This window comes from Neltuma alba, unplaced genomic scaffold (genome assembly GCF_004799145.2).
Source record: "Neltuma alba isolate B1F8T4 unplaced genomic scaffold, ASM479914v2 tig00011396_pilon, whole genome shotgun sequence".
NCBI lineage: Eukaryota > Viridiplantae > Streptophyta > Magnoliopsida > Fabales > Fabaceae > Neltuma > Neltuma alba.
Genome location: NW_021636085.1, coordinates 669,578 through 692,747, shown reverse-complemented (window position 1 = coordinate 692,747; position 23,170 = coordinate 669,578). Strand labels below are relative to the sequence as shown.

General features: G+C 32.3%; 1 protein-coding gene across 1 annotated transcript; it reads right to left on the bottom strand.

The window, feature by feature from the left end:
* Positions 1-10,878: 10,878 nt before the first annotated feature.
* On the bottom strand, positions 10,879-21,671 carry LOC114712739 (uncharacterized). The gene is made up of 10 exons (XM_028897283.1): positions 18,603-21,671; positions 16,296-16,907; positions 15,600-16,203; positions 15,430-15,515; positions 14,906-14,983; positions 13,281-13,370; positions 12,569-12,682; positions 12,325-12,498; positions 12,129-12,230; positions 10,879-11,910 (listed from the first exon to the last, which is right to left on the bottom strand). The coding sequence occupies exons 1-10, from the start codon at positions 21,669-21,671 to the stop codon at positions 11,131-11,133; spliced, it is 5,709 nt and encodes a 1,902-aa protein (XP_028753116.1). The 3' UTR covers positions 10,879-11,130.
* Between the last annotated feature and the right edge of the window lie 1,499 nt (positions 21,672-23,170).

Here is a 23,170-nt window from a genome sequence, read left to right as displayed (position 1 = left end):
GGACTTCCATTTCAGCACCTTCCTCCATTATTCGGAACAATCTCATCAGATCAACTTCTGCAAATTGCTGCTGGTTTCCTTGGTCAAACTTAATTTGTTTCTCAGTGGAAGTCTCTGATTGATTCATGGTTTTATCCTGTTGAAGTGAATCAAATGAAGCAACCATTATTGTAACCAACAGACTATAATGAATTAAAATGCGTTTCCTTCTGCACATTTATGTCTAAGCAAAAGAAACAGAGTTATTAATTGTTGACCTTCTTAATCTGGTGCATATTCAAACGAATTGTTCATGCAGGTTAGTTTATTTAGGTATTAAATTGAAAACAATGTTATGTATAGTGGATTTAAAATATGCATCAGCTGCTTCATTAAAAAGAAACGTAGCACTTGTCAATTATCAAATTGTTCTATTCTAGCTTTAATATATACTACCTCTGCTCCTTAATAGAAGAGCTAGTTAACTAATTTGAGTTGATTAAGAAAATTAATTAAGTTACTTATTTATAATAAATATGTGTTTTCTTTTCTAATATATCCCTACTAATCAAATGTTATTTAATGAAACATTTAACATGCGCAACTACTAAAAGGATTGCCTTAAGAAAAATAGATAAATATGAGTGACAGAATGAATTATTGGGATCTTATATTTAAAGCCAAATTAAATGTTAAACTAACTCTTATATTAAGGAATGGAGGTAGTACTAGTTTTAAAGAATAAATTCCATCCCTAAACTAAAGCAATAAAATGAAGGCTTACTTGTGCTTGTGCAGACTGATCAGTAATAGCAGAGCTCTCTGATTCCATTTTCCCGTGAGCAGCTGAAATTGCTTTCTGAGGCTCTTTGGGAGAACAGATTGGAGAGATCTAAGAGCATAGAAATAGGAAAATTAATCTGATTGAAAACCAATAATGTATCAACAGTGCAAATATATTAAAAGCCAAATATTTGCCGGTGGAGAGGTTTTTCCAGTAATAGATGGTGGAATCATCATTGCCATTTCGTTTGATGTTTCTTTGGAAGAACATCCATTGGTAGGTTGATCAACTCTTTCAGGAGCATTAGTGGAGCTTCTTCTGCTTTCTCCAAGTGCTTTTTGGTCACCCGTTGATTCCTTTCCACGTAACTCCTGAGCAAAAGGAACGAGAATAAACAGCGAGACATCTATTCAAAACAAAAATGAATGCAGCAAGCTTACCTTAGAAGGAGTTAATGTGTAACGATTTTCAATTTTCAATTTTGAATAAGTTGAAGAACTTGCTGGGTCATATTTTTCTAATGAAGGACCTTATCCAGAAGTTGCTTTGAGATTCTGCACACAACGCCAAATGATATGTCAGTTTAATATTTCTATGACGCTAACATTCTGTAAATCATTAGAATGCGCATCAGGTCTTATTTTTTATAGTACTGCTATAAGACATTTCCAGTTCCACATTGCTACATGTAATTGGGAAGAAAGTATATATTAGTGGAAGTAGTAATTGAAGAATAACCCTTACCATGTTTGAATTAGACGATGGAGGTGTAGAGAGTTTTTCTTCAACAGTTTCATTTGCTGATGCATTGTTACTCTAAGCAGCCCATGAAATATGAATGAGTTACTAAAAAGGTTAAAATGATTAAGAAGAATATCATATATTAATAAAAAGAGACACTGTTTGTGGTTCCGAGTCCTTGTTATAGGATAGCATAATGAACATACTTCTTTCAAATTTGGAAGATTACTATTCTGTTTATGTGTTGCGGAATCTTTTTTATCAATCTCCTTTGATGCTTCCTCATTCTAAATATCAACAAAAGAAGATATAAAAAGAAGAGCAATTGATTTTTAATGTTATTAATAACAATAATAAATCTTAGCACACAAAATAAAAAATTGTCTTCATTTGTTTGAAACAAATATACATGACAAAGAGGCAACGAGAGAGAAATCATGAGTTAGTAAAGTATAATGTACATACATTTTCAAATTTTGGCGAACCATTATTCTGTTGGGGTATTGTTGAGTCTTTTCCAATACCTTCTTGTGATTCCTCTTCTTTATCCTCAACAATAATAAAAGATAGATATATGTGTATGTATATATATATATATATATATATATATTAGATTACTATCAGAGTCAATGTTGATTCCTAAATCAGAGGTTCCTACAAACTCTTGTATAAACTGGAAAATATATATATATATATATATATAACTATTAAGCCCTTTCCACTGGTGCATTGCTACATAACTGAAAATGCTAAATGAAAATACAAATGAAAGTATTTGTTGAGAAATGAGTTGCTGCAATATTGGGAGAGAAACCATCTGATGATGACGACACTGTTTTATTACAGTGAAGCTGTTGAGAATACTACGGATATTAAGTCCAGCTATATCAATCCCAAACATTATAAGCCTAAATCTTCATAACATACTAGAAGGCCTTGTTATTTTCTTTAGCTGCTCATGTAATTGCTTGACACTTGTACGATTAGGTTTTCTTCTGTACACTATACATGGGTAACGCTATGTGCAATAGTAAGCAAGCCAATGATTTGCAATTATTGTTATTATCACTCTCTATTTTCTCAACTAAAGCATGAAGTTTGTACCTCTGACAAATTTGGTGAAATATGGTTCTGCGCGGTGGAGTCCTTTCCAATAACCTCCTCGGATGCCTCTTCATTCTAAACAATCACAAAACATATCAGAAAAGATGAAACGTCATTGAAGTCTCCGATAAACTTTACAAGTCTCAGCTAAAAAATAAAACGAGTTATAGATTTATTGATCACATCATACTTAAGTTTGGAACAAAGGAAGAAGAAAATATGTTGACTAAAGAAAAGTATAATACATAGATATACGCGCGCACATTTGCTAGATTTGGAGAACTATTGTTATGTTCTTGATAGACTATTCTCATTTGTCTCTCCCATTCTTCTTCCTGCTTCATGCGTCTCTCCAGACTTCTCTCTAACCCCTCAGAACAATGATATAAAGAAAATTGAGTTGAAGTCATTAATAAAGATTGTAATCTTAGCCCACAAAATAGGAAAACTTGGTAGATGTATAGAGTTTCTACCAAAATTAGTAGCAAGGAAAACTTTTATTCATGTATTAGTCAATTTGATTTTTAATTAAGCTTGGTATAAAAATTTTCATCTAACATCTCCCTATTTTTTTCTCTTTCAATTGATTGAGCCATTTTATTAAGTTTGACACTGACCTCAAAGGCCAAGTCCATTGAATTATCCCTTGGGTCACAGCCGTCTTCATCTGTAGAGTCTACTGCCAAATTGAAACAATTTTCCATTATTATGAGAAAAAATTGTAGCAATTAGTAGTTTGCAATAAATTACTTAAATACTTACGTTCATTGTCGCTACCAACATTAGCTGAAGTTAAAGAAATAGCAGGAGAATGATGTACATAACGGATTTTAACAGTCTGAAAATCAATTCCTTCATAGATAGTATAAAGAGCTGGCAGCTTTACTAGTCTTATTGCAATTAGTTTTGGAAGCACATCCTCCATCGCCAGCTTCTGTCCCTCTTCCTGCTTCCATCCAAATACTTGCCCAAGCTGAGGGGCGTCTTCTATATTCACATATAAGAGCTGCGGGAGCTTACCACATGATACAGGAAAAAGGCATTTCAAACTTTTGCAATGGTTCACTTTAATTCCAATGAGCTCTGGGAAACATACTTGATGCGGAGTAATAGGATTGTTCTTATCCTCATTATCCTAATAATGGTCACTAGCTCTTCACAATCTGATACCACTAACTTTCTCAGTTTTTGCAGCCATTTTGATGTAGATGCACAGAAAATAAAATCCAAATGTTTGCGTCCTTGGATTCCTAGATATGAAAGATTTTGAAAGCTAGGTTCCTCAAGAGATAATGCCTGTGGGTATCAGTAAGATATGCTAATAATAATGATTTTTTCAATTGATCAATCATAAATTAACTAGAAAAATAAGATGGAAAGAGATTTACCTTTCTCTTTGAGAGGTCTTCTTGTCTTTTATGCCCAGCAACCAATAAGTCAATCGAAGTTTCCAAATGAAGTTGTGGACATCCTTCCAAACTAATCTGTTCTAGATATAATGCCTTCACAGAATAGTTTTCAGCACAAATACTAACCATATTGGGTACATCAGCAAGGAGTAGACTTTCCAGAGCTGGGAGATTAAGATCAACCTGAACATTATGATTCCGATCGGCATGACATTTTCCGAACATATGTGTCAACTTTTCAGCATTTTTGAGGCGCACATATTTTCAATCCTTTAAGTCTTTTGAATAAAAAGCTGGAAATATATATTCCAACTGACCACATAAACAGACAAAAACATGCTTTATGCTAGGGAAGATAGAGTTAACGTTCGCATGATCATGGCTATGCTCCTTGTCTGTTACTATATGCTCTAGCGTATTGGAACCTGTGACATCCAAAATTTCCAGAAATTTCAATGATGAGGCAATGGATAGAGTGTAAGAGTGACTTTATCCCAGACAATCCACTAATCCTTATCTTTCTCAATCTTTTGTACGGGCACAATTGTGCTATAAAAAGTCCATGATCTCTGTTGACAGCGTTACTCTCCTCTATTGCCTGTATTCCATACAAACATTTGAATAACTGAAAAAGGATGGGACGAGTTATGGTAGATTGCAAGAAATTCTATTACACATAAACAAATCAAGTTCTTCTACAATTATTAACTTATAAACATACAAATTTTAGCATTTGTGGCTTAAGGATAAAGACTCAGGGCGGTTTAAGTGAAAAATAACATGCAAGTATTTTGTGGCACATATTTGAGCAAAATTTGTGTGATTCGCTTGTCAAGTGACGGAGATTGAAAAAAGAAAAGAAAAGCAAATTAGTTTGGTCACTTAAGATTAATTGCTAGTTCTCATCATACAATAAGAAGTTCAAGAAAGCATATTTGTGCATATTTGGATGATTCATCCAATATTATGAATTCATATATTCCAATATTAAAGTAGAATAGAGATAAGTACCTGATTATGATCGTGTTGAGTGATCATAGAAGGATGATGCATAGTTGAGGCATTTGATTTTGGCAAAAAACAACATAAACGACCCCTTGATAAACTGCTACTGCCATCTTCTACCATTGTACTTGGAGATGACTTTTGTACTTCATCAGAACGAGGCCAAGGGAGATAACATTCTGCATATATGTTGATGAAATTTGGTACTTAATCAAATTTTAAATATTCTAGCAATTGGAGGATGGCTCCTTTTCCCATTTGGTGCAAATCTCTCTTCTTTGTATATTGTCCAAATATGTATTTTAGCACCTCTCAATCATAAATATCCATAGTTTGTAGTAGTGGAAGGTCTACGCAAAAGCATATTGGCAATACAAATTCTAATTCAGGACAGAAACTGAGTTTGAGATATTTCAATTTTGAGAGCAATTGAGTTGTAACTCTTTTGATTGGAATCATGATCATCCGTTGTCTCTGCTGCTATGTCTTTCAACTTAGAACATCCTGTAATATGCAACATTTCTAGCTGCTTTAGACTCTGTGCTGTGAATGGATGAAAAAGGCATGCTATTGGACATTCAGATACGTATATGGACCTAAGATTAAACAGCCCTAGCTTGCCATCAAGTAATGCGCTTTCCAGATTTTTACAATTTGATAACCACAGCTCCTTCAGTTGCTTCAAAAAATCAATAGGACAAGGACCATGACATAGTTCTCTTACTTCCATGGAAACTAGCTTCAGTTCAACCCACTTGGAGAAAACAGCTACGCCAGATGGAAGACGCTCTGTATGGACTAGGCACTTTATCTTATCCACGGGTTGTAAACAAAGTATAGTCATACTGTCATCTTCCACCGATAAGATGTCAGCAACGATGGTTGTACATCCTCTGTTATAATGATCTCCTTCTAACTTAAAAACTTCTACTCTTGCCACCAAGGATTTGAATATTTTATTGGAGAAGTTTACTCTTAAGTGCCTTGGATCAAAATAACTAGATATTGAAAAATCCACTTTATACTCATGCATGCCATACCTACCGCTTATATGATACCTTTGCAATTTAGGAAGAGTTGTAATTTGAGCTAATGTGCCATGGGCATGTTCAATTGTATAATTTGCAATATAATACAACTCCTCTAATTGCAAGCATCTTCCAATCACTTCAAAGGGATTATTACGCATCAAAAGTGACGTAATTAGCTCTAAATTCTTTGTTTATTTATTGTTGACTTTGTTTTGTTTGAATTCATTAATCTATTGATCTTTTCTGCAACCACCCTATGACAGTGCCTTTATTAATTATTCAATCTCCATGTGTGACATCTAATACGAGGTTATACTTATTAATTAGTGCGAATAACGCCCAGTTTCAAAATAGCACATTTCACAAGGGTCGTCATTTTATATTTTATATTGAGAATGGATAACCATTAGGCCTTCGTCACAGTAAAAAGAACAAAAAAATGTAACCATAAGATAATAAATGCAAGTTGGCAGGAAAAGGATTGAAAAATAGTAAATGTGATAATGTGTCGACAAGAAGGAGAGTTGAGTGAATTAATATTAAAAAATTTATTATCATATGAGTATAGTCTGCATCAACATTTAGTAGGGTTAAATAATCTAATTATCACATGATTACAGCCAATATCAGTCAAAATCTCCACTACTCTTTTACGCTAGCTTCTGATTAATTAATTACATATCAAAAGTTTGATAAGTTTTTAATATTGATTGCAAAAAATAATAATATAAGTGTTTAATATTGTCTTTGAAGTCTCTTGTTATCTAAGAAGAGCACAGAAATTGCATAGAGAAGAAGCAGAAGCTAGCTTTAATTAATTGTAGAGGGGCGATTGACATAAATAATCAGCAAGAATTTATTTGATTCAAAGTCTTTTATTATATCTATATAACCTTATAATCTTATTTATAAGACATTTCTAACATATTTTATGTAAACCAAGAAAAATTTTAAACTACACTAACTCTATATTAAAATTCAATAACTTTCTAACTTTATCCATATTTAATCTATATTATAACTTATGAAAACAAAATCTTCACAATAACAAATGAAGGGTAAAATTGCATATTCATATAAAAAAATTTCTCTCTATCGTATAAATTTGAGAAAAAAATTTCTTTTCTCTCTACCCTATAATAAATAGGACAAGAGGAGTATATATTAGTACATTATGATCCTCAATAAAAGTCACTTATAACACATTCTCACATACCAATAAATGCATTAAATTGACATAGTTTTTCAATTTTACCCTTACTAAAGTTTTTCTTTTTCTTTCTCTCTATATTTACTAATCATCTTATGCCTTCCCATTCTTTCTCTCTTTCTAATAAGAATTAAATAATGATAAAATTAAAAAATAAGCATTAAATATATTACAAGTCACTTATATTTCAAAATTTTCTTTAAAGTAACTTACATTTTGAACCAAAGTTGTATTGCCTACCCAAACTGACATAAAACTCAAAATTCTTTGTTTATTTATTGTTGACCTTGTTTTGCTGGGATTCATTAATTGATCTTTTCCATAACCATCCATGATCGTGCCTTTATCTATTATGTTATCTAATTCCAAGAGATCATACTCCCTCCGCCAATTCAAGATATAGGAGAAAGAGGTTTGATTTTTTTTATAAAATAATATTTATTTTTGTCTAAGTATTTCATGAGTTTTTTTTTTTAAATTTTACTCCTAACATATGTATTTTATTTTGTTGGTTGTTGGCTGCATTAATTACTAAAAGTGGTTGATTTAGGAGGCATGGGAAGAGAGAGCACCTTCGTTTGCCCGTATTCTCTTTTTCCTGACTTATTTATTGTATTTTTTAAATTATTCTCTTTATTAGTAAGTGTATATTTGAAAAAATATATATGTCTTACATATTTATTATTTTAAACTGATTTGAATTAATTTCTTGATAACCATAAATGAATAAAGTTTATCATATATTCTGAACCGGAGAGAATATTTAATTAGTGCTAATAATACTCAGTTTCACATTTGACCATGCTCATCATTTTATATTTTATATTGAGAACTGATTACCATGAGGCCTCCGTCATACTAAAAGAATGTAATCACAAAATAAATGCAAGTTGGCATGAAAAGGATTGAAAAAATAGAGAATGTGGCAGTGTTAAATAATCTAATTATCATATAAGTACAGCCTATATCAATCAAAATCTTCACCACTCTTCCACGCGCTTCTGATTTTTCTTTTTGTTTTTGGGGACCAACTACCTTTTTTTTTTTTTTTTTTAACCAGCTTGGGGGCCAACTACCTACCAAAGGGAATATCCATGCAAACATGATGAATGCTGATTTTACCGTTTAACTCAACTTCCCTCTCTATTGTAACGTACGTCATTTTTCATTTAAGAAAAATAGGGAAAGAAATGTCTCCACTAATTTTCCTCTCCATATTCAATATTTTTTAAAATATTATTATAATATTCAATAATAAAAATATCTATAAACAAATTTAAATATTCAAAATTTAATCTGAACAATCCTGATTTGTAGAAGATAAAATGTAAAAAAAATATAAATACTATAATAAAAAGCTATCATTGTAAACAAATTTAGATCAAATTTTAAATTTATTTATTTATTGTATTTATAAATAATCAGGTTATATTTTAATGTTTAAATTTATTTATATATAACTTTTATTAATATCATAATAATATTTTTATGGGATATTAATTAAATCGAACCGTGGAATGTTGATACCAATACTTTGTAGTAATATGCTGCTTTTCTCAAGGTGAGCACAAGCTGCTTCAAAGGTAGTAAACTCTTTTTAGAAATCTTTAAGCATGGTTATAATTTCAAACAAGTCATAATAGTTCATTAGCTCACAATTTCTCAATAATATAGAATTGAGTTGTATAGAAAGATGGGACGGACGGTATGACAGACAAAAAAAGATTTCAATGGATGATGCAAAGGCTCAAAATTTGAGCTTAGTGCCTCCAATGTTCTTTTTCTAATGCTCTCTAAAATGGGTGGAAATAAATTTTAAAAAAAAAGGGCACCATGTTAGAGTATTTTTTTAAATATAGAAAATTCAAAACTATATCATTCCATCGCTGTAAAATATCAAAACGCCTTTCGTATTATCCAAAATCTAATGATGAAAAGAAAGAATAGAAAAAAAAATTGGGGGCTTGGGGCATTACAAAGAATATTAGGTACTATTTGATATGAGGGAAATGAAAAGGAAGAGAGGAAAGAAAAATTTTAATAAGCTCTATTTACAAAATTGGAGAAGTGGGGTTTTGAAATTTTAATAAAAGGAAGTAAGATAAAAGAGTAACAAAAATTAATTAAAAACTTTTAAACTTATTTTTTTAATTTTTTAGATTGAACTTATTAAAATTTTTTCTCCTATCTCCTCTCATTTCCCCTCGTGCCAAACGGACCTTAGGGATCAAAATCTGTTTGGAAATGGAGTCTCTACATTAAAGGCTACACTTGAAACCGCAGTTAGTTAAATGCTGTGCAAGTCTGCCCTCCTAATTTATTACACCAATCTGATTCAGTTTTTGGCTTCAGGTACTGCCCAAACTGTTGATGATACTTTTGGCTGTCCATTAATATTAAAAAGTGTACAACATAGCCTAGGATAGCTGAAGAAATCAGATTTACGCATTCATTTTAGAAAAAATTAGTAAAAAAAATCCCTATTTGAAATTTTAATTGGTCAGAAGGACATGAAATTGTGCAAGTACAAATATAATCCTTGAGTATAACATATCATCCGTTATGCCCAACATATCATCCACTGTGTGTAATTACACACAACAGATGATATGTTACACTCACCGATCATATTTGTACTTGCACAATTTTAGGTCCTTCTAGGTAATAAAAATTTCAAACAGGGATTTTTTACCATTCATTTTAAGCAGATTTTATATATCATTAATGATCTATAGCACACATTTTTGTTCTACCTTATAGTTAAAGAAAGAGAATCTTGAAAGTAACACAAGTTCTCTCCCTACACCATGAGTTCAAGGTGCCGGTGGTTTTAAAGTAAAATTGTGAAACCTATATCACCAGTATTGCTTTCCCTTACTCATTGTTATAACTTAAAACAAAGTTAAATGCAACTAGTAAGCCTCCCCCAGAGCCTAAATTTATCTGCCAAGCTTTAAGGTTTAGTTCTCTTGGAGGCAGGGGACGCTAGGCTCCAAAGCAAGAAGTAAATTTGACAGACTAATAGCCTCCTCAAGATTAAAGCCAATGGGCAACAAGAAGCTGCAAGGGGAAGCATTTGAGCTGCGTGGACGCCAAATGCTTCAGACTTTAGAGCTGAAATTGACAGAGACATAGCAGAATCCATTGGTGGCAGAGTCTGGCAGAGCAGCTCTTGTAAATGTAGAAGTTATTTAGCCCAAAATCACATAAATCATTGTCTATGCTGTCCTGAATATAAATATATAAGGATTGTGCTCTGAAATGGATACTCTGTATTAATTATGTGAATTTGCGTGGGTCTTGGCTTGCACCTCTTGGCCTTGTGCGTTTACAGAGCTGTCAGAGCATATGTTTTTAGGAAGTTCAAACATTTGACTCTTGTTTGTGTGAAAAAAACCTAATTATATGAGACCACAAATCTTTGCGATTATAATCATTTGTTCTCCCATTACTTCTGCCCAGAGATTCTTGTCAATATAAATAATGAAAATATTAATATCTATACTTTCTTTCTCCATTCAAAGTCATCTCTTTTGCATACTTTTCATAGTTGCGTTAGTTTTCCTTTCTGTACACAATATATCAATACTGAATTAGGCTCCCTACTCTGAATCATTTAAGGCACCAAGATGTGGTCCAAATTCTAGTTTTACTTTTAACATAATCAGTGTACATGATAATGACTCTTCCTCAAGTGCTAAATCAACCCACACTCTGAACTAAGTGAAAATCACCCACAATGGTAACGCGCCCAACCTGAACACATATGGTAATCTGATCAATACATTGAAAAGTACTTTGCCGACGCTCTAGAAATTTGTATTTTAATGCTATTTTTGTGTTATTTACATAAACAATCCCCACCAATCAAAGCTTCTGCTTAAGAATCATTCCCAACAAAAGTGTAGTTTTCCTCAAATTAGCCACGCAAGAAGGCCATTGATTTTCCAACTCTTTTAATTCTTGGCCTGCTTTTGTTTGGCCATCCACTACATAGGCCTTGTCTTTCCTCACAGCCTCGTACTCTTCCATGAACCCTATGGTGTCCAAAACACATTCCTTCTTTTGCCTTTGAAGAGATGACAATTTGATTTCACAGTCTTGAAATTCTTTCTCTTTGCTTTTCAATTCAGCCTGCAATCTAGAGATTTGCTCCTTCAGTTCAGTCATATAATCCTTAGTATTGTGGATTTCAGACACAAGAGTTCTAGCTGCTTCCTCCCTTTCAGAATATTGTTCATCAATCCACTTCTCTTTTTCTTTTAGCTTGGTGAACGTGTCAAGGTTATCATAAGCTTGCTTGAAGGATGAGAGAATTCTTTGGATTTCTTGATGGAGAGAGTCTATTTTGCCTCTAATAAGGCCGTGAGAGGAATGTTCTTCTTCAGAAAAATGAGTGGACAAGAAGTTGAGTGCATTCTTAAGGGGATGAGTGTATTCTTCTGAGTTAGCTATCTGATGGAGATCCATTTTCAATGAGGATTCTATGTCAGCAAAGGCCATAGCCACCCTGTCATCTTCAAAAGTAGTAATTTTGGAAGTATAAGGTTGGCCAACTTCCAACCTAGAACCATCCTTCATTATTTCAAATAATCTAATAAGATCATCATCAATGGTGGTCTCTCTTTGACTGACCATAATTTGAGCCTGAAACAAATGAAATGCCAAGTATTAATTTTACCGTTTGAATATTGTCACAAAAACAATGTGTCCTCTGCAACGTGCAGAAGCACAAGAAAAGCATTGTATACTAATACATATGGGTACCTGTTGATTTTCAAATTTTTCTATGCTAGCATTAGTGTATGACAGTTTTAAAGAATAAAATTACATCACAAAACTGATTCAACAAAATGAAGGCTTACTGGTGCAGGTTGATCAGTAGCAGTTGAGCTGCCTGATTCCATTTCCTCGGGAGTAGCTAAAGTTGCTAAATGAGGTATTTTGGGAGAAGAGGTAGAAGAAATCTAAGAGCATATAAGATTAGAAATAGAAAGATTAATTTGAATGAAAATCAATAATGTATTGACAGTGCAAATATATTAAAAACCAAATATTTACCGGTGGAGATGTCCTTCCAGTAATAGATGGTGGAATCATCAATGCCATTTCTTTTGATTTTTCTTTGGAAGGGAATTCATTGGTAGGTTCATCAACTCTTTGAGGAGCTTCATTGGAACTTCTACTTTCTCCAAGTGCTTGTTCATCACCCATTGATTCCTTTCCACATAACTCCTAAGACAAGGAATGAATAAATAACAAGACATTTATTTAAAGCTAATTAAAATGAATGCAACAAGCTTACCTTAGAAGGAGCTGATGTGTAAGATTTTTCAATTTTTGGTTTTGAATAAGTTGATGAACTTGGTTTGTCATATCTCTCTGATGAAGGACCTTCTCCAAAAGTTTCTTTGAGATTCTGCACAACACCAAATTAAATTATATGTAAATTTAATTTTTCCATGACACTAACATTGCATACAAAATGATCTTCTGTAGATCATCAGCATTTTGTAGGACATTAGAATGTATAGCAGGTCATGTTTGAATTAGATGATGGAATTGTAGAGTTTTTCTTCAACAATTCCACTTGTTCATGCATTGTTATTCTGTCTAACTCATAAAATATGAATAGGTTACTAATAAAGTTAAAATAATTATGAAGCATATGATATATTAATTAAAAGAGAGTGTTTGTTGGTCTGAGTCATTGTTATAATAGAATAATGTAATGTACATACATCTGTCAAATTTGGCAAATTACTTTTTGTGAAGTCTTTTTTAGCAATTTCCTTGGCCACTTTATCACTCTAAATGCCAACAAAAAGATATAAAAAGAAGATAAATTGAGTTTTGATGGCGTTAATAACCATAATAGATCTAAATTAGCACACAACAGTTTTTTTAAAAAAAAACTTGATCTATTGGGAACAAATGAATAAGACGATAAGGTAAGAGAGAAATGGTTAGTTAATTTCTTAACTTTTCTTAGTTATGGAAAATTATAAAATGCTTACATTTTCAGAATTTGATGAATCATCATCCTGCTGGGGCATTGTTGTTGAGTCTTGTCCAATATCTGCTTGTGATGATTGCTTTCTTTTAATCTGAAAAAGAATAGAAGATATATATTATTACCTCCGGTCCTTAATATAAAAGCTAGTTGAAGATTGGATTTGGTCCTAAACATACGACCTAAATCCATCTTATCTCTTAAATTTATAATGCTTTTTCTAAAATAGCTCCATTGATCATAAAGTTTCTCAACACCAAGGGACAACTTCAATGCCCATGACTAAAGATGGTAGCTTTGAGAAGCCAACACATATTTGTTACAATTAACCAACTTAACTAATTTTTTTAACTTTGATTCCTAAAGATGCATCATATATGCTCCTGCAAACTCTTATATAAATTAAAAACAAAATCATTACTATTAAACCCTTTCCACTTCTGCATTGCTACAAACTGAGAGTCTTATATAAATTAAAAACAAAATCATTACTATTAAACCCTTTCCACTTCTGCATTGCTACAAAACTGAGAGTCGTTAAATGAAAATAGAAATGAAATTATTTTGTTGAGAAATGAGTTGTTAAGAACTTTACTTTACAAATCAAACTAAAATTTGGAACAAAGGAATAAGAAAATATGTAAGAATGTGTTGGCTTGGTAACACACACTACTATATTGACTATTGTCAGGTCTCTCTCTAGGGCTTCCTCTAATTCGACATAATAATGATATCAAACAAAATAGTGAGTTGAAGTCATTATTAAAAAAAGGAATAGTTAATATACAGATCCTTATAATTTCAGCTAATTTTTAATTATGTTCATATAATTTTTTTCTTGTTATCAAGTCCTTATACTTTTACTTGTTTTTGTTTAGGCTCTTGTATTTTTTTTTAAATCTTTTTATCAAGTTCTTTTAGTTTCATTTGATATTCAGTCATGCCCCTGAAATTTTTTATTCTTTATTCTATACGTTCGAACAATATTCTTTGGTAATTATTTTATTTTATTTTTCTTTTAAACTTTTGAATTAAACATATATCCATATTCATTTTATAATAATATTTTTATTTATTATTGTAACTATAAAATTTGAATTATAATAATAAAAATTTCTAAAATCGTAATCTAATTGAAACTAGTTTATAATTTATTATTCGAATCAGTTAATAACTATTAAATTTAATTATTTTCATAATTAAATAAAAATTAATTTAAATTTATTATTAATAAATTATATTTTAATATTATTTATTTAATTAATTTAAGCTAAATTAATTAATCAAATTAAAAAAATACAAGGACCTGGTAAAATTATGTGAAATTATAAGCACCCGATGAAAAGAGAACAAACTGCAAGGACCTAAATAAAATGAAGTATAAAAATATAATGACCTGATTAAAAATTGTTTGAAATTATAAGGACATGCAAATTAATTATTCACAAAATTGTAATCTTAGCTTAACCCACAAAATAGGAAAAAGCGGTGGATGTTGATTGGAATTTCCGCCAAAATCAATAGCGAGCGAAATTTTTATTCATGTAATGGTCAATTTATGCCAAAATTTGTAGTTATTGTTATTAACGCTTTCTCTGTAATTTCTCAACAAAAGCATAATGCGTGTACCTCTGGCGATTTTGGTGAAACTATGGGGTCTTCTTCAATAACCTCGGATGCCTCTTCACGCTCAGATTCCCCAAGATTCTGAACAATCACAAAACATATAAGAAAAGATGAAATGAGTTGAACTCTGATCATTAAGCTTTACGAATTAAATCAGGCTAAAATTTGGAATAAAGGAAGAATAATATGTAAGAGAGGATGTGTTGGCTTGGTAGCACACACGCTTACTCTGTTATTGACTATTGTCAAGTCTCTCTCTAGAGTTGGCTCTAATTCCTTAGAATAAGGTGTAAAGAAAATAGTGAGTTGAAGTCATTAATAAAGATTGTAATCTTAGCCCACTAAATAGGAAAAATTGGTGAAGTATGGGATTTCTGCTAAAATATTAGTAGCAAGGGAAATTTTTATTCATGTATTGGTCAATTTTATTTTTAGTTAATCTTGGTGTAAATATTATCATTTCTTATCTGCCTGTTTTTTTCATCTCTCTAACCTGATTAAGCCATTTTATTAAGTTTGATACTAACCGCAAGACCCCAGCAAGAAAGATGCATTGGGTGGAAGGAGTAGGCGTAGCCCTCAACAGACGGTAGTTGATCTCGTAATGCATACACTGCCAAAATAAAACAATTACATTATTATGAGAACAAATTGTAGCAATTAGTAGTTGTAGTGAATTACCTATGTAAATACTTACGTTCATCGCGGCTATCATAAGAAGTTGATAAAGAAATAGCAGGACATTGACGCACATGACGGATTTTAACACTATGAAAATCAATCCCTTGACAGATAGTATGAAGAGTCGGCAGGTTTACTAGTCTTACTACACTTAGTTTTGGAAGCACATCCTCCATGACCAGCTTCTGTCCCACTCCCTGCTTCCATCCAACTACTTGCTCAAGCTGAGGGGCATCTTCTATATCCACATACCAGAGTCGTGGAAGCTTACCACATGACAGAGGGAACAAGCATTTCAAACTTATGCAATGCGCCACTGTAATTCCGCGTAGCTCTGGGAAACATACTTGATGCGGAGTCATAGGATTTTTGTGATTCTCTTCATCCTCCATAATGCTCACTAGCTCTTCACACTCAGATACCCGTAACTTCTTCAGTTTTTGCAGCCATCTGGAGGTAGATGCATAAAAGATAAATTTCAAATGCTTGCATCCCTGGATTGTTAGCTCGGAAAGATTTTGAAAGCTCATGTAAATAATAGGTTCCACACCAATATCCTCTAACTTGGGCAATTCTTGCGTGTTGGATAGTGGTTTACCTTTCTTCTCAAGAGTTAATGCCTGCGAGTATCATTAAGATGTATTAGTATTAATGATTTTCTTAGTTGATCAATCATAAATTAACTGGAAAAAGAAGTCGGAAGGAGGTTTACCTTTCTCCTTGACAAATCTTCTTGTCTTTTATGCCCATCAACCAATAAGTCCATCAAAGTTTTCAAACGTGGGCATTCATTCAACGTAATGTCTTCTAGATATAGTTCCTTCACAGAATAGTTTTTAGCACAAATGCCAACCATATTTGGTAAATCATCAAGGTCTAGCCATTTCAGAGCTGGGAGATTAATATCAACCTGAACATTGAGATTCTCATCAGCACGGCATTCTCCAAAGACATGTGTCAACATTCCAGCCTTGGTGATGTCCACAGATTCTAAATGCTTGAAGTCTTTTGAATAAAAAGCTGGGAAAAGGTATTCCAAGTGGCTACAGCCATAGACACGAACCTTCCGTAAGTTTGGGAAAATAGAGTTAACATTCCCACGATCATGACCATGCTCCTCATCTGTTACTATGTGCTCTAGTGCATCGCAATTTCCAACTATCAACCACTCCAGCAATTTCAATGATGAGGCAATGGATATCGTAAAGAGTGACTTTAACGTAGAAAATCCATTTATCTCTATGCTTCTCAAACTTCTATATGGGTATAATGGTAGCGTGAAAAGACCATGAGCTCTGTTGACAACATATTTCACCTTTAATGCCTGCATTCCATACAAACATGTGAGGATTCTTCGTCTTTCATAAATTAAAAACGAATGGTATAAGTTATGGTACAGGTTTAAGGTTCAAACTTTTTTAATATTACAAGAAAGATCTACTATATATAAACAAATTGGGGAAAATTCAAGAGAACAACCTACAAAAAAATAATATTTATTGAAGAGATATTAAAATTTGTAATCATTTATAAGGATCAAATATAAAACTGTAATTTCAAAAATACTAAACTGCTCCTAACTAAATTCTTCAATTTTCTCTAACCACATCACACATAGGCTGCGTGTTTTAGGGGTCAACTCCTATAATACATAACAACAAATTTCATATTTTAACAATATTGGATTAAAGTAAAATTGTATCACTTTCAACATAAATCAACGAATCAGAAGAAGAAATGGACTCCATAAATTGGTTTCATATGATTTTTGAGGGAGACATATGGTGGAATAAAAATAATGTAGAAATCAAATTGATCAAATATCACTCATAAAGTTTTTCATAGCTATAATTTTTATCCGCACACTATTTCTTATTTGTTATCAATTTTCATAATCTTTTTGTTTTGTTTTTTATCGATCTTGATATGTTCGTATTAAAGTAAATGGTAATAAAAAAATTAAACATGAAAAAATTCTAAAAAATATCTCTAAAATTTGAAAATCTCAAATCAGAAATGACTACAAAAATGTGTTGTCATTTACTTTTCAAATGTTATCAATTGCTATTAAAGTGTAGCAAACACAACCGATTTAGAATTTTAAAATGCAAAGGTAACTTTTTGGGATTCTCCTTTTTAAAATTAAGAGAATGGAAAATTTTAGATAAAAATAAATATTAATAATGTTATTTAATTAATTATTTTCTATTTTCAAAAATTGAAATTGGTAAAAATATTTATAAAAGTTCTAATTTTATTTATTGAAATTAATTAAAATATATCTATTTAAATTTAAACGTATATAAAAAAAATATGGTAAAACGATTTATAAAAAATAAGAGATATTTGGGGGGGAAAAAGAGGGCTTTCAATTGCAACTTAAAAATTAACTATTGACAGCACAATTCATGTGGATGAATGATTTTATTTCATTGTGTATTTGGATATATAAGATATTTTAGATAGATTAATATAAATGATTTTGACTGATTTTAATAAATTTCGTTTCAAATATTGATGAGAAAAGGATTATTAAAAATTTCAGTTTAAATTAAGGATTGTCAGGGACTTAGGGATAATATATTATATTTTAAATTTATATTTTAGCATCTGTTGCTTATAATCAGATCTTTTTTTAGTAAATGTTACTTTTCTGGGTCCTTCCCCCTAATTTTCCCATCAAAATTAAGTTCTTCTACAATCAGTAATTTATAAACAGACAAATTTTTGGACAGGCAGCGTACAGATGAAGACCGAAAGCAGTGTAAATATAACGTGCCAAAAAAAAAAAGGTGCAAGTAATTTGCAGCACATATTTGAGCGAATTATTTGGTTTTTGCCAACCTTGCCTAGTGTCTCAATCAGATGGAAAAAAAAACAGAGAGAAATGCAGAATTAATTTTGTTACTGAAGACAAATTGATATTCTCATCATACAAGAAGTTTAGCAAAGCATATTTGGGTGATTCATACATTATTACAAATAAAGATTTAAAACAAAATAGAGTAACAGATATTACCTGATTATGGTTTGATTGAGTGTCCATGGGAGCAGAAGTGTGACGTACAGTTGAGGCTTTTGATTTTGCCCAAAAACAACATAGATGACCCCTTGATAGATTGCTACTGCCGTCTGCTTTTGCACTTGGAGATGACTTTTGAACTTCATCAGAACAAGGCTGTGGGAGATAACATTCTACATATATGTTGATGAAATTCGGTACCCCATCAATGTCCAATACTTCTAGCAACTGGAGGATGGCTTCTTTCCCCATTTGGTGCAAATCTCTATGCTTTGGATATTGCCCAAATACGTATTTCAGTTTCTCACAATCTTGAATGTACATACTTTCTAGTAGTGGAAGGTCTTCACAAAAGCATATTGGCAATATAAATTCTAATTCAGCACAATAGTAGACCGTGAGATATTTCAATTTTGGCAACATTGAGTCATGACTCTTTTGATTAGGATCCTGATCATCCATAGTCCCTGCTACTATGTATTTCAACTTCAAACATCTTCTAATTTCCAATGTTTCCAACTGCTTTAGACTCTGTGCTGTGGATGCATGAAAAAGACATGACATTGAACAATGATATAAATATATTGACCTAAGATTACACAGCTCTAGCTTGCCATCAAATAACGTGCCTTCCAATTGTTCACATTCAGATAAATGCAACTCCTTCAATTGCTTCAAAAAGTCGACAGGATAAGGCCCATGGCATGGTTCTCTCACAGCCACAGAATGAAGCTGCAGTGCAACCAACTTGGAAAAGATAGCCACACCAGGTCGGAGATTCTCGGTATGGATTAGGCACTTTATCTCATTCATAGATTCCAAAGAGAGCCTAGTTAATTGATCTTTCATGTTGTCATCCTCCACAGATAATATGTCAGGAATAATATTTGTCCATCCTCTATTGTAGTAATCTCCTCCTAACATCAAAACTTCTGTTCTTGCCACCAGGAGTTTAAATATTTCATTGGAGAAGTCTACTCTTAAGTGCTGTGAATCAAAATATCTAGATAATGAAAAATCCACTTCATAAAAATAAAAACCATCCCAACCCTTTATATGATACTTTTGCAATGTAGGAAGTGTTGTGATTTGCCCGCAATAACCGTCCACACGATTTGAAACGTAATACAACTCCTCTAATTGTGAGCAATTTCCAATCACTTCAAAAGGATTATTTCTTCCCGTAAAAGAACATCCTACCATCTCCAACAATCTCAATTTTTGACATTCTTCAATTTCTTTTGGCAATTCAATAATTGAACATTTGTTCAATTCAAGGCTCTCAAGGTTTTTTAGATTTGCCAAAATAGATATATCTCCTAATGACTCAAACTTTTTTATGGCTAAAGTTCGAATATTTGCCAGTGACAAAGGTGGTTGAAATAAGGATGTAGCTGAAATTTCCAATGTTGACGAACTTATTAAAGCCAAAATTTTAAGATTCACCATCTCTTCAAAGATAGTATTTGAAACTTTGACTTGAAGAGAATTTGTATTGTTTATCCAAACTAAAAGAACCTCAAGGTTTCGACCCTCAAAATGGTTTGGAAGGTCAGTTATGTTCCATGATGAATATTGGATGTTCTCCATTAAAGTTGTGTTGGAAGCCATGGCTACTTGAACTTGTTTGTTTCCAATCCATAAAGCTACTTCCCGAACCAAGTCATGCATCTTGACACACTCATTCTCAGCCTTTAATAATAAACAAGAATCTATGAGCACATTTTTAATTGGAGTGAAATGACTCCTTGCAACAGAGTATTTGTTAGCTTCTCCACAAAGCCCAAGACCTATAGCAATTCTAGTTAAAAGTTCTATAGGTATTTCATAATCTTCAGGGAAGAGAGAGCATAGGAGAAAGAGTTTTTTGGCCTTTTCATTCTTGAGATTATCATAGCTTAATCTCAAAGAATTATAAGCATGTTTTAAATCTTCTTTAATATCACGAATTTGCTCATGACTCTGCAATCTTTTCAAACCATCCTGCCATTCTGCTAAAGGCCTAGACTTTAGTGCACTTGCAACTGCTACAATTGCAACTGGTAAACTTCCACACTCCTTCACAATACCTCTAGCCACACACTTAAAACCATTGGAAGCACCATCTATGCTCATGCCAGCATAAGATAGGAAAAGATTAACTGCATCCTCTTCATTTAAGACCTTAAGTTCAATAATCTGATGGCAACCCATATCTCTACAAACTCTCCAATCACGTGTGGTTAGCAAAACAGCACAATGACCCTTGCCATGGCGGCCCAGAGGAATCCCTATATCTCGCGGTGTAAGCTTTTCCCACACGTCATCTAGTATTATAAGTACCTTTTCTCCACCTTCTGCTATTCTTTTCCACAATTCTTGTGCTTGCTCAGATTCATCCATTCCCTCCGTTAAAGGAAAATCCAAGTGTTTTGCAATGTTTCCCCGAATCTTTTTCAAGCTTACATCCTTTGAGACAACACTGAAGATGACTTTATCAAACAACTTTGAGCCGGCAACATCTTTACCTACTTCTATTGCCATTGTGGTTTTCCCTGTTCCGCCAAGCCCATGCAATCCAATCACAAACTTGTTGTCATCTTTCAATGCCTCCTTCAGCTTCTCAGAGATCAACTTTCTATCCTCAAAAGTCATAAAATTTGAAGAAGAATAGAACTCGATGCCTGGAAGCCCAGTTGAACGAGCAACACGAGCGAAGTTACTCTGTTCCATCAGTCGTTTAATCGTTTGCATCTTCCCTTGCAGCTCCTTGCCTCGCTTGTACTGCCAAAAGCAATTAGTGACCAAACCAAACCATTTCTTCTTTCCTTTTGTGTCTTCTTCTATGAGATCTTTGGCTCTGTCTAGCCACAGTTCGACTTCATCCTCGACCTGATTCTCATTTCGGTGCTTGGCATCTTCAATATCTTTAAGCACTGTTTCTTTTCTTGCACTCAGACTTTTCTTCTCCTCTTCAAAGTCATCGACATATGTCTTGTAACAACACAAGTATTTGAGTTCCTTCATTGCTTTATCTACCAATGATTCCGCGACATGGGTGGCCACGCCCTCTCCTATTGCCGCCATCTAACATGCGCGGATATGCGATGCAATTAGGGACTGTTGGCTACGCTACTATTATAAATGTTTCAACTACATCTACCATATTCTAGATAGCATACAAGAAAAATAATTCTTTTCGTGGTGATGCGTGTAGTGAGTTTTACAATATGATTGGTCTGCTTTTAAATTCTCACGAAAGTCTACATCAAAAGGAATATTATGCATGTAATATATCAAAAGTCTAATAAATAAAAATAAGTTAAAGGAAGTTTAAGAGACAATGCATATACGCATGTATGTTTGTATACGTTCATAAAAGAAGATGCAAACATAATTCATAACTATCATGGAATACAAATTCTTACCTCTCGAAGATTTCTATGTGCGTTACCGCTTGAATTGTTTTCTTGTAAAAGCTTTTTTTCTTTTTTTTCTTTTTAAAGAAAAGCAATTATGAGTCTATGAGAACAACGATTAGGCAGAAAAAAAGATTTGAACCCAGCAAATAATATACAAGATATTTTCAAATTTCTTGAAACTTGATGTAAAATGTCGCACATATCCCTTGGCTTTAACTTCCGGTGACAATGGTTTTAAAAAAAAAAAAAATCGCGCTGACCAACCACCGACAACCGCTGCATGGTCAAAAATATTTTTAATAAAATAGTAAATTTATAATTTACAAAATTGAAACATAGCACGTTTACAAGCAAAATTTAACTTCTTAAATTTACACGTAAATTCATATAAAAATAATAATAATTTAATATTTCCAAGTTAACTTCATATATTTAAAGGTAAATTTTCAAACAATAAATTGATTTTTTAACAAAACGAGGATTAAAAGATTATTTAATTTAAAATCATACATTTATTAAAATAAAAAATAGTTAAAATAATATATATTAAACATGGACCATATTTATTTTGATGGTCCAAACGGTAAGCAGCACTGAAATTGAATTAGCTTTATTTGAAGATAATCACCGGTGTAGTAAAACTATAGGGAGATGCAGTATTACGGATAATAAACCTAATTTAAAACTTTATTTGAATACTCAAGCACAAAAGCCTTCCCTAACTTATAATTAAAGTAAATAAGCTGTTAAAAAAAAACAGGTAATGGCAATCTTCTTTTTTTCCCCTCAATTTCCTTTCTATTTTCGTCTAAAATGACAACAAAAATCACAAATCTGTAAGTAAGTTTCATGTAACCAATCAAGACTTGATAAATAAAACTGAAGATGTTTAGGAGATTAAATATTTAGTATACATAACCCGCACCTGAGTTGATAGTAGCTGTAAAAATTTTTATAAATAATACTACAATTAAAACTATACACATACTAACCTGGAAATTAACAGGAATCCAAAATTGTCAAGCAGGCTTCAGGTGACCAACTAAGATCTGAAAAATAGAAATAAGTTAAAGAAAGCTTAAGAGACAATATGTGTGTTACGCACATATATACATGTATTAAAAAAAAGATATAAATATAATTCATAAGTATAATGGAGTACAA

Coding starts and splice junctions, on each gene's coding strand:
- LOC114712739 (XM_028897283.1), bottom strand. CDS start 21,671: ATGGCGGCAATAGGAGAGGGCGTGGCCACCCATGTCGCGGAATCATTG. Junction 16,204..16,295: donor AAGATTTGTCAAGGAGAAAG/GTAAACCTCCTT, acceptor TGATACTCGCAG/GCATTAACTCTTGAGAAGAA. Junction 11,911..12,128: donor CTACTGATCAACCTGCACCA/GTAAGCCTTCAT, acceptor CATTTGTTTCAG/GCTCAAATTATGGTCAGTCA.